Source organism: Nycticebus coucang, chromosome 10, assembly GCF_027406575.1.
Source record: "Nycticebus coucang isolate mNycCou1 chromosome 10, mNycCou1.pri, whole genome shotgun sequence".
In the NCBI taxonomy this organism is placed as follows: Eukaryota; Metazoa; Chordata; class Mammalia; order Primates; family Lorisidae; genus Nycticebus; species Nycticebus coucang.
In genome coordinates, this window is record NC_069789.1 from 51,394,193 (window position 1) to 51,407,013 (window position 12,821).

Consider the following 12,821-nt stretch of genomic DNA (forward strand, 5'->3'; position numbering starts at 1 on the left):
ACTCCACCGAACAGCCTCTCAGAGTCAGATATTGACTCTCCAATACACGAAAAACTTCCTTTTCTTTAGTCTTAGAACATCTCATGTCTCAAGGGCTGATCCTGACCTTTAATTTTCAGAGAGTTGGTAAAAGGACCATGTGTGTTCTAGGACAAATCCTTCCTTACAATATTGACTGTGACCCCTATGATTTCATTTTTCCAGGAAGAAGATACTCTCCCAGCTATTAATTACTTGATATTTATGTTATTCATTCCTTCCTTCTGTAAATATTTATGGAGGGCCCCCTATGTATCAGGCACTTCTAAGTGCTAGAAACAATAAACAAAACAGACAATCCCTGCTCTCTTATGGCAGAAAATAAGTAAAATTTTATTTATTCAACATGTTTGTTTCTTTTGGACATTGAATATGAAGGAGTACAAATATGGTTTTGTTACGTGTGATGTACATATTACCTTTTTGATGTGTGGTTACATTTACTTTGACAGTATTTTGTTGAGTATTTTTATATTCATGTTCATCAGGGATGTTGGTCTGTAGTTTTCTTTTTGGTAGGTGTCCTTGTTTGCCTTCACTATCAAGGTGATACTGACTTTGTAGAATAAATTAGGGAGTTCCCTCCTCCTTAAAATTTTGGAATAATTTCAGGGGCATTGGCACCAGTTCTTTGTATGTTTGGTAGAATTTGGAGATGAATCTGTCTGATCCTAGCTTATCTGTGGCGGAGATTTTTTTAACGGATTCAATCTTACTAATTATTGGTCTGTTCAGGATTTCTATTTGTGCCTGGTTCAGTCTTGAGGGATTGTTTGTGGCCAGGCATTTCCTCTAGGTTTTCTGGTTTCTACAGGTGGTTTCTGTTGATCTGTTGTGTTTTGGTGGTATTAGTTGTAATGTGTCTCCCTTTTCATTTCTGATTGTGTTTATTTGGATCTTCTTTCTTTGTTAGTACAGCTAATGATTTATCAATTTTGTCTTTTCAAAGAATCAATTTTTTTTTTTTTTTGTCTCAGTGAAATTGAGGCCCGCTTCGATTTTTGTTATTTCTTTCTTTCTGCTTAGGTTTGGGTTTGGTTTCTTCTTTATTTTTCTAGGTTCTTGAGAGGCAATGTTAGGTTCTTAATTTGTGATTTTTTTTTTAACATAGGCATTTAATTTTATGAACCTCTCTCAGCACCAATTTTTTCTGTATACCAGAAGTTTTGGTATTTTTTGTTTCAAAACAATTTTAAATTTCAATCTTAATTTCATCATTGTCCAAAAAGATTGGACAAAGGAACATCTTATTCTAATGTATTTGTATTGTTTTGAGATTTCCTCTGGGTCTTGATTTCTGGTTTTATTCTAATGTGGTCTGAGAAGATCTGAGGCCTGACATATATGGCCTATCTTTGAGAATGTTCCATGGTGCTGGTGAGAAGAAGGTATGGTCTATGGTTGTTGAGTAGCATATTCTATAAATGTCTGTTAGGAGTTAATAAGTAAATTTTTAAAGTCAAAGATACAATGTAACGTGCAAGGTGCTGTTCTTACCCTCAGGGAGATTTCAGAGGGGATAAGGCATAGATGTAAGCAACTGATATCTTGTTCAGGAATCGTTGCTGTAAGGAATAAAACCCACTCAAACTAGCTCAAGTAAAAATGGGGAATACTGTTAGGAATCAGAGACCCTGGAGAAATAAAGGGCAGGAACACAGCAATTAGTTCTAAAACCCATCTCTTTTTGGGTGCATTCACCTTCTCATTCATTTTCCCTCCCTCCTTTTTGCATTCCTTCTCTCCATCCCACCTCCCTTCATCTCTTCTCCCCTTTCTAAGGCATCATGAGAGTAGGGAGGAAAGAGCTGACATCTCTACTACAAATGGATACAAGATAGACAATCTTAGGCCAGAGGGTTTTCTGAGCACAGAAAGGGTTGTTAGAATTTGGAAGTGAAAGGATAACTTAGAGTGCAATAGAATCAGGAAAGATTTTCTGGAGGAAACACTGTTTGAGCCATGCTTTGGATACCCAGTGGAGAGTGGAGGGGCCATTCCCAGAGCACAGTATCTACATGGAGCTGGAAGACTGCCAGTCATCCAACTCAGGAGCACTGTAGGAATTAACAGTATTTACCTGGTAGCCCTCTAATAGATCAGGGGTTGGATGGCTTCAGTAAAAGCCCCTGATCACTCTACTTAACATCATCCTTCCACTTCCGTAGTGTCTTCAGTTGGGTTTCTCTGGTTCTCTTCAGAGTGGACAGGACTATCCTGGGCCACAAGTTTGGATCTGCAGGCTGGATTACAGGGGCAGATAGGGTATCACTGAGGAGGAGACCAGAGGGAGGCAGGGTTATAAAGCTGTATATAAAAGTTATATACAGCTGGTAAGGGCAGGGATGGGAGTAATGCTGCTCAGTGGAGGTTAGAGAGCCACATATTGAGACCCAGATAACATGACACAAAGATTTAACCATCCACTCGTTAGTGACAGGAACTGTAACCAAGATGTTAGATCACAGGCATGGGCTCCAGTCTGCTAGTGATTTACAACTTTCTGAATGATCACTAGCATCAGTTAAATATAGCAATTAAACGTTTATTAGGCTCCTCTGTGTTGGATACTGTAAAATCACCATTTTGTTGGTAATGTCTGAGAACCTTTTGAGTGGTCCCATCAAAGAGTGCACAGGGCAGTGGGGTTCATGGAGGAGGCGGGCTACTTCATATATCATCTGCATCTGGGGCCCTGTACTGGGTGAGGACAGGATTCATTTAAGCATTTACACTGGGTCACTGCTTTCACATAAGTCACCTTGTCTGATGTGACTTTTCGGTCAAGTCCAAAAAGTCAAGATTTTTCCCACTTTTTGAGGATGAGGCTGAGACTCAGAAATTAATATCTGTCTGAGGTTATAGGGTTAGTTGGCACTTAAACTTGCCAAAGTCCATGCTCCCTGAATGCCACCATGTAGATCTCCCCAAGACTCAGGCTGTAGGGCATGTCCTTAGTGTAGGTCTGGGTTAGTCTAAATTGCTCACATGTGGCACAAGGTTTTCCAGATGGTTATGATGCTAGCCCAGGGGAGAGCCCTATAATCTAATGCTGCACTCTAGAGCCCATTTATAAGTCTGTTTTGGGGTCTGTCCTCTGCATGAAGTCCTCTGTTATCAGTAATTACCTGTTAGCTATTGAATGGATCTGGGGTTTGATGGCTTGAGTATAAGTCCCTTATATATGCAGGCTACTTACCTGTTAGACAACACTTAGCCACTCTGAGCCTTGGCTTCATTGTCTCTAAAATGGGGATAATATGTGCCCTAATGACCTTACCTTATATAAGGAATACATGCAGTAACATGTCTGAGTAGTATTGTCATGACACACTTACATCGAGTTTACAGGCCTCTATTCTGCTTTAAGCTTGACAAGGACAAGAATGCCTTCTGTGCAAGACTAGCTTTTACTTTTCACAGACAGCCACATTCACTTAGGGTCCAGATCTGTGGTGGCCATGGCAGTCCTTGCTGTAGTCCTGCCTGGGGACTCAGTTGAAAGTTCTTGTTCTGAAGTGTGGTTTAGACCAGAGATGCTCAAACTGTCATGCAACAGAATCACCCAGGAGTTTTTTACTTTACAGATTCTAGGTCTTCCTCATTGGAGATTCTAATTGAGTAGGTCTGAAGTAGAGCCAGAAAAATGATTTTTGAAAAGTTCACCAGGTAATTCTGAATTGCAAAGTCAGACAAAAGCGGATCCAGAATTAGAGGCCAGGATGGTCACCTGGGAGGGTGCGGTTTAGAGTCTCCAGCCTCCTGGTATATGGGGATGGAAAGAACAGGCTCTGTTCCTCTTGGAGAGGATGACAGGGAGAACCATATTCCCTGCTGTTGGAAAGCAGGGAATCCATTTCCAGAAAAGAAAAATGATGAGAAAGTCAGTCCTGAGAAAAGCTGTGAGGCCTTGTGAGCTCTGAGGCCCAGCCTCTTGGTGGCCGGCGGGCCAGCCTGAGCGAGCTCTACTAGGCAGAGAAGCTGAGTGGGGCTAACACAAAATGTCATTCTCTCACTCCAGATTGTGTTCCGGAAGATCAGCGATGTGAAACGGGAAGAGGAAGAGCGCATGAAACGGAAGAATGAAGCCCCCCTGATCTTGCCACCAGACCACCCTGTCCGGCGACTCTTCCAGAGGTTCCGACAGCAGAAAGAAGCCAGACTGGCTGCAGAGAGAGGGGGACGGGACCTGGACGACCTGGATGTGGAGAAGGGCAATGTCCTCACAGAGCACGCCTCAGCCAACCACAACCTCGTGAAGGCCAGTGTGGTCACTGTCCGCGAGAGCCCTGCTACACCTGTGGCCTTCCAGGCAGCCTCTACCTCGGGAGTGCCGGACCACGCCAAGCTGCATGCGCCAGGGTCCGAGTGCCTGGGCCCTAAGGCAGGAGGGGGTGACTGTGCCAAACGCAAAGGCTGGGCCCGCTTCAAAGATGCTTGCGGGAAGGGCGAGGACTGGAACAAGGTGTCCAAGGCTGAGTCAATGGAGACGCTCCCCGAGAGGACAAAGGTGTCAGGTGAGGCCACGCTGAAGAAGACAGACTCATGTGACAGTGGCATCACCAAGAGTGACTTGCGTTTGGACAACGTAGGCGAGGCCAGGAGTCCCCAGGACCGCAGCCCCATTCTGGCAGAGGTCAAGCATTCTTTCTACCCCATCCCTGAGCAGACGCTGCAGGCCACAGTCCTGGAGGTGAGGCATGAGCTGAAGGAGGACATCAAAGCCCTGAATGCCAAAATGACCAGTATCGAGAAACAGCTCTCAGAGATTCTCAGGATATTAACTTCCAGAAGGTCCTCTCAGTCTCAGGAGCTGTTTGAAATATCAAGGCCCCAGTCCCCAGAATCAGAGAGAGACATTTTTGGAGCGAGCTGAGAGGTCTGTTGGGCAAAAAGTCAAAGACAAACCTGACAGCCCTGCCCTCAGTATCACCCCCACCACACATACCCACAAGCCCAACAATTCCCAACTAGGCTTTTCCTGACAGAAACTCAACATGGGGGCAGTGGCTCAGGCACACTAGCTCGCTCTCTGGAAGAAGACAGGAAAGGTGGCATGCCCCCCACCCTGCAAGGTGGCAGCTACATCTGAACCATCTGTGCACAATTTTGGAAGGAGGGGCATGCTGTTTAAAGGGTGTTTTCCTTCATTTTTAATTTTTTACTTCCATTTTTGTACCAGAACAGTAGCAGCCATTTGGAGATTGGTGGGGGTGGCTGAGAACCCCTTGTGTATATACCATGCTGGGCTCCTTTGCCAGGACCCCTCAAAGACTTCAGTGGGCCAGGGACTTCCCAGCATCCCCCGTCCTTGTACAGCCCGTGTCTGATGTCACTAGATATTTTCCTATAGTCCTTTATAACAAGCTCGGAACAAGGGGAGCTTAAGGGACAGGAGGGTAGAACCTGTCAGCTTTCTGTCTCTAATGATTAAGGCCAAAAAGCGTCTGTGGGTGCCTCCTGTAGACACTCGGAGCTGAGCATCCTCAGATTTCCTTTCCCAAAAGAGACACCATCAGAGCTGGACAGGCACCCTTGCGATCCAGGGATCCCCTTTTGTGTGGGCTGCAGCCTGCTCCTCTGGGAGAGTCTACAGGGAGGGCTCCAGCGGCCCCGGACGAGCCTCCATCCACTGCCTCACACACAGGCTCCTTTGCTTCTTTTCCTTCCTGACCTCTCCCCAAGTGTCTCCGTGGCATTCCTCAGGGTATGGAGTGTCGGCAGGAAGGGTCATGGGCCCAGAGTTGCTTTATTAACAAATGGACACATAGACACACATGACCTCAGAAAAATGATTGTAGCAAGTGCTGTTTATATTTTGATTCCCATTGGTATTACCCTTTGGAAGTTTATATTTTGTCCACTGCATGTGGTCATTCTAGGGCACTTGGGAGCTTGCTTGGCCTTATTTCAAAGTTAACCTTTCTAGTTCCTACTGAAGTTAGTAGGACTTCAAGAGAAACTGGGGAAAAATGGCAGGACCATGGTTATACTTTCTTCAGGAGCTGGAAAAAGAGAACAAAACAGATTTTCCAGCTGCCTATGGGCCATCTGAATCCATACACCACGACGCCAGGGGAATTGCTACTGTCTCATAGTCACCATGGTCAGGTTATTTGTATGCTTGGAATTCTCTCAATGGTATCTGAGAAAGGAAAGAGGGGAGGTCTCTTCCAGGGATAATGGAGTTAGTTATCCTGGGAGAGAGGTTTCAGGACCCTGAACATTAATAAGCAAGGCTGGAAGTTCAGCTCTAAGAAGTCAGTTTTGAGAGAGTTGAATTAGCGCAGGTGACCGCTGGACTCCTCCAGGACACTGCCCTTGGCCTGTGTCCCATGGTGATCCCATTCCTGGCACATCTGCCCTACCAAAGATCTCCAGCATTCTGAAAGCCCTTAGTGCCACCCTCCCCCAACCCCCTCCCTCCCAGGACTTGGCCTTCAGTTGTCTGGGTAGGGAAAAGCTGACCTCTCCCGGCTCACAGGGTTGGCATAGACAGCCCTGAGGAAAAGGGTCTGGGAAGCCAAGGGCAGAGTCCCACCTCACATCCCCTGCTCACACCTGTAGTTTCTCATGGGAGGTTGGCAGGGGCTTCCCCAGGCTTAACCTCAGATGGTAGTATAAAAAAACAGTGACTCTGGATAAAGCTATAGGGCCTTCAGCCTCTTTAATGTGTGAAGCTGCCAGCTAGTCCTTGGGGCAGAGGCTGTAGAATAACTGCAGTCCCAGCTGCAGCTACCCTCTAATGCCCTAGTTTTCCATTCCTTAAATGTGCTCCTTAACCTGCTTCTAAAGTTTAGGACCCACAGTACTTTTAAGGCAAGCAGGCAGGCAGGGCCCCTAATCACCCAGCATGCAGCAGCAGCACAACTCACCCTGGAAGACAATTTGTTGCCTACCAACTCTCTGGGGACTTGCTGACAGCCTCCTGTACAGCATCCCACTGGCCATCAGGGAGAGAGACTGCATTGCAGGGCAAAGATGCTGGTGAGGCTTTGAAGTCCAGACATGATTTGGGAGAAATAAAACTTCAGGAATGCTCTCCTGGATCAATGCAAATTGGGCCCATGACTGGAAACCCAGATCCTGTGATGGGAATCTGTTCATCTCAGGGTGATGGGACCCACAATGCAAGCATCTGTGGATAACAGTGAGCACCATGCGTGAGCTATAGATGCTTTTGTTCTTCTCCATTTAAGAAGTTTAGGGATTTTTTGCTATAATTATTTTCCTGAAAAAAATTTTTTTTAAGTGAGCCAAACTTTTCTGCTTTCCTTTCTGTGACATGTGCTTGGCTGCAGGCTGCTTTGTGCTAACTCTCCAGCCTTGCTAGGACACTACTCTGGGTTCCCAAGCAAAGGCCAGAAGCTTCAGATCCTACTGACCTGAACCTTCTAGTATAAATCACTATGTGGTAGCTAAAGAGATTAGGGGAACACAAAGTTACTAGGTATTGCACAGAACATTTAGACTTTAGAAAAATTATGCTGAGAGATACAGATTTACCTGAGCTATTTCCTCCTTTTTGAGGGGACAGGGCATGATGTGTTGCATCCTTGTCCATCAAGTGCTGGTTACTTGATCTTTATTAAACTCTTTACTTTGAATGTCATTCATAGGGAAGTTCCATTTCCCAGCGAACATCCTAACAGGCTGCTTTGAAGTAGGGAGGTCCTGCCCCTGTCACTCGGCTGCTTGTTGAACGAACAAACCTCTGCTGATGGAGGTGTGGGGGTAAGAGTAGACCCTAAGAAATGAGATTGTGAACGAGAGGCAATGTTCTTGGTGAAGGGTGCACTCCAGCTATGGGTGTTGCTATCTCAGATGCCCACCAAGGGCTCCTCCACTGGGCAGACAGCCATTCGATTGAAAAGCTCTGTCTGGTACATAATTAATGCAATGCTATGTTATGCTAAAGGATACAACATTGTTATGACGTGGCCCAAGTGTTTAAAAAGTAGCAGCCTTCTAGCAAACTTTTAAAAATTAATTTCTTGCTTGTTTTTCAATTCTTGGGGCCTATCATTCCCCCAGCCTCTTAGACCCTATGTGCTGCTATTGTCCAGACATCTTCCCCTGTCCTCTTTTAAAAAGGCAGACAGCTGGGCAAGGGGTGGAAAAGCACCCCCCCAATACAGCATGCTGCTTCTCTAAATCCTTAGGTGGAGAGTGAAAGAACTAAGCCCACTGTCAACCTTTTTCTCCACGCCTGTGGGGGGACTTTACAAACTCTAAAAGTACTGGGTGAAAGAAGATTTTGTTTCCTCTGTTGCACTAACACTACACCACATATACAGTCTGGGAAGTTTCAGGAGCCTCGGTGGGGATATTTAATAGAAGTTGCTGATGTGCATTTCATTAATAGAGTGTATAGTGTTTTGCAATAAAGATGTTTAGCCTTAAGACCCTTAAATGGAACTCCACCAGTGATGGAGCTGCCCAGGCCCCTTCCTCTCCTCACCCAGTGTTGCTTAACTAAGGAGGCTTACTGAGGGCACACTGCTCCTGGACAACCTCTCTGTCGCAAAATCATTGTCATTGCTCCATATACTGCCTTCTCACTTGCTTCAATAAAAGTTACCTTCACCAGCTCCTGTACCCTCTGCCTGGAGGAGACTTCACTGTCCTCTCAGCACTAACTGCAAACATCAGAGAAAGCACCATTTTCTCACCAAAGGTGTGTTCATGTTGAGATGTTTTAACTTCCAGCCCCCTACAATTCAAAAAGTCAATGTGAATTTATCTGCAGCTTAAATTAGTTTCAAATGAAACTTCATTCTCATGTGAGCATATCAGACTTATTCTGGAACCTCTAGAACTGGACTTGAATACCCTGCAGGTACCCTCCCTGCTATTTAACTTAGAGCCAGTGTCTCTATGACTTCTGAGTCATCCAATGGATCCATTAGTTGAGAAGTCCACAGATCTTTATCAGGATATGAACTGATTTATGTTAAGAAGGATGCAACCCCCCCCCCCTTAATGAATGTATTCTCTTAATATTCAGCCCCTGTATTTGTTGGAGATGGTCCATATCTGACATTTTACAGATACCACAGGACACTTATACTCAGTTCGTCATTCTGGGGCTTCTCCTTTTATTAACACTTTCCATTGAGTCTGCCAAATCCTTTATTGGATTTTTTTCCTTTGCATCTGCCACTTTGTCCAAATGAGCATGAATAAACAAAAGTGCAAATAGGATGATACTATTTTTGTGGTCAGCTGAGGATGCTGCCAGGAACTCCACTGTACGTCTGTGGCTTGGGAATGTTAAGAGGAACATGTGGGCTCTTCCATTGATATTCCTTTCTCAACATTTTTAAACAAGCACAAATGATATTTGTAAAAAAAACTTATTTATTATGGTAATAAACTATTTTATACATGATACTTGCTTTTGCCTTTCCTTACAACCAGCAAAGTGGTATTCTGATCTAAGATGACAGACCAAGGAGGGTATTTTATATTCTAAGAGTTTAGGACGCTCTAATTTGGAAAGCACTTGTATTTGGAAAGCACTTGTGGTTTTTGAGAACATAAAATTCTAGAGACACCAAGATTGTGGGTCATGGTATAACGTATCAAGAAAATAAATAGGTGTGGGTATATGATCTAAAAGTAGAGCTCTATCTGCATTAGAGTGCCTTCAAAATATGGCATCACTGGACAATTATATGACACATTGATCTGAAACTGATCTCCCCCTTAGAAGTGAACATTTTTTATAAATTTAGGAGGTACTAGTGCAGTTTTGTTAAATGGATATATCGTATAGTGAAATCTGGGCTTTCCACATCACCCAAATAGTGTACATTGCACCCACTAGGTAATTTCAAACTCACCACCCCACTCTCCCGAATCTCCACTGTCTATGCGTACATGTTATTTAGCTCCCATTTATGAGTACATGCAGTATTTGACTTTAATTCACTTAAAATAAGGCCTCCAGTTCCATCCATGTTGCCTCAAAAGACAAGATTTCATTCTTTGTGGCTGAATAGTACCATTGTACATATATACACCTCACTTTTTCCCTATCCAGTTATTCATTGGTGGACACATAGATTGATTTCCTATCTGTGCTGTTGTGAATAGTTCTGCAATAAACATATAAGTGCAGGTATCTTTTCGATATGTTTTCCTTTGGATAGATACCCAGTAGTGGGATTGCTTGATCAAATGGTAATTCTATTTTTAGTTCTTTGATAAATCTCTGTATTTTTCATATAGGGATTTTTTTACATCACCAACAGCATATAAATGTTCCATTTTCTCTGCATCTTGGCTAACATCTGTTTGCTTTTAAGTTTTAATAATAGTCATTCTGACTAGGGTAACGTGGCATTTCATTGTAGTTTGTATTTCTCTGATAGTGATGTTGAACATTTTTTTCATCTGCTTTTTGGTCATTTGTCTTTAAAAATGTTAGTTCATGTCCTTGGCCCACTTTTTATTGGGATTTTTTGTTCATTTTTGTTGTTGAATTCCTTGTAGATTCTGGGTACTAGTCCCTTGCTGGAGCCATAGTTTGCAAATATTCTCTCCCAATTTACAGGTTATCTGTTTATTCTGTTGATGATCTCTTTTGCTGTGTAGGAGATTTTTAGTTTCTCATTTGCCTATTTTTTTTTTTTTTTTGCTTGTGCTTTTCGGGTCTTGGTCATGTGTTCTTTGCCTAGATCAATGTCTGGAAGTTTTTACTAGTTTTTTTCCTAGCATTTTTATAGTTTCAGGTCTTCATTAAGTCTTTAATCCATTCTGAGTTGATGTGGTAAGAGATAGGGATCTTGTTTCATTTTCTGAATATGGCTATCTAATTTTCCCAGTACCATTTATTGAACAGGCTGTCCTTTACCCAGTGTATGTTTTTGTCAACTTTCTTGAAGATCAGTTGGCTATAGGTATGTGGATTTTTGGTTTCTCTATTCTCTTTGGAAGTGATTCTTATTTTTATTTTAATGCTTCACCCCTTTTAAAACATGGTGTGAAGAACATAATCTTTTTGAATGGTTCAGTATAAACAACATAAGATTTTAGAGTTGCCTTGTTTCACTGATGGTCTCAAAAATTTGGGACTGCTTTCCCCTAATCTAAATAGAACTAATCTCTAAATATAATGGCATGGTTTCAGTTCTGCTGTAATGTTAATAGATATTGCTTCCTGTTCATGAGTCAACCTGAGTTCTTACCCATTTCGTGGACTACATTTCAAACCAGGCTGTTCTCTTTCTATAGTGTAACTTAATTTGGGGATGAGGAATCTGTATTTTACAAGCCTCTGCTTGATCTCAGAGTCACAGTATGAACACAGGGGTGGGGGAAACATCATTAAAAACACTATTTCTAATTACGTAGCAAGAAAGCATAATAAAAATAATTTAAGGGTTATATTGTTTAAAATTCCAAATGGTTGATGTTTGTTTCCAAAGTGTCATCCAGTAAAGCACTTACTAAACATATTATAATCGCTATGAAATGGTTTTTATAATTAGTCAAAAGGGCTAGAAATACAGAATAAATTAACTACGTTTTGGATGCCAACTGGAGTGGAACTACTTTAAAAAGAGGGATTTTTGTTTATTTTAAAATAAAACACTTTCGCTGAGGTGGCCTGTATTCTAGACAGTTTGGCTTCTCATGTTGGCCATACAAAGGGAATACTGTTTTATAGCAAATGTACCAGAATGTATCCATATAACAAAGTTATCATGGTTAATTTCTCAAATTTAGTTAACAGTTATATTAAGCAAAGGAAAAAGTCAATTTCTCTAAGGGAAACTACCCCCAATTGCTATTCTCTGGATATGTAAATCATTATATAATTACATGTATAATTGTTTTTTTTCTCTTTAATGGAAAAAAATGTTTTCTGATGTCATTTCAAATTAATCTGAAAAAATATTACTTTTAACTCTTCTTGTGTGATCACAACAATTCGTCAAAATTACTGAGGCTTAGCTGTCCTTCAGATGCCCTGCTTCTCTCCTTGATTATCATTTCGGCGATCATGCTTGGAGCTCTTGGTCTTGCCCACAGAGCTAGTTGGGATCAGAGAATCCTGGGGCTAAAAGTGACCTTGGGGCCTTGTCTAGTCTTTTCCCAACACCCTGCCTGAAGTTGCCCAGAGCTGATAACATGTCCAGTGTCCTCAGCTGAACTGCTCTGTGTACCCAGACATCTCGTTTAGAGCAACTCCAAGATTTTAGTTCATATGCATGAAGAGAGAAGGATTATTTTTCATAGTACAGCTGAGGAATACTAAGAAAAAAACAATGATCCTAGATAATCCACATATTGGTTAATTAGACCTCAAAAATAGGGGTAAACACAGTAATCATTTATCCATTCCTGAGAACCATTATCATATAATAGTTTAAAAGAGGCTGGGCATGATGGCTCATGCCTGTAATCCCAGCACTTTGGGAGGCTAAAGCAGGAGGATCACTTGAGATCAGGAGTTTGAGACCAGCCTGAGCAAAAGCAACCCCTCCCCTCCACCCCTATTTTTACAAATAAAAAACTAACCAGACATGGTGGCTTGCCCTTGTAGTTCCAGCTATTTGGGAGGCTGAAGCAGGAAGATTGCTTGGGCAACAGAGTGAGATCTTGTCTCCAAAAAAAAAACCTGAATTATTACTTTCAATTATATCTGCTCACTCTTCCAATATAGTTTAATAAATGAATAAGCCTATTTGATTTTTATATAAATGGTATCTTTAGAAGAACTAAAAAAATCTTTTGTTTTATTTACATGCATACATATATTAGACATACTTCTC

The 12,821-nt window shown here is 42.4% G+C and overlaps 1 protein-coding gene across 3 annotated transcripts in view; it reads left to right on the top strand.

Annotated features, from left to right (window-relative positions):
• The window catches only part of KCNH1 (potassium voltage-gated channel subfamily H member 1), a 505,651-nt gene extending 495,767 nt beyond the window's left edge, over positions 1-9,884 (top strand). For all 3 annotated transcript variants that reach the window (XM_053607618.1, XM_053607619.1, XM_053607620.1), the window contains one exon: positions 4,061-9,884. In XM_053607618.1, the coding sequence (XP_053463593.1) occupies positions 4,061-4,915 (855 nt within the window). In that variant the 3' untranslated portion in view covers positions 4,916-9,884. The remainder of the gene's footprint in view (positions 1-4,060) is intronic.
• The last annotated feature ends 2,937 nt before the right edge of the window (positions 9,885-12,821 follow it).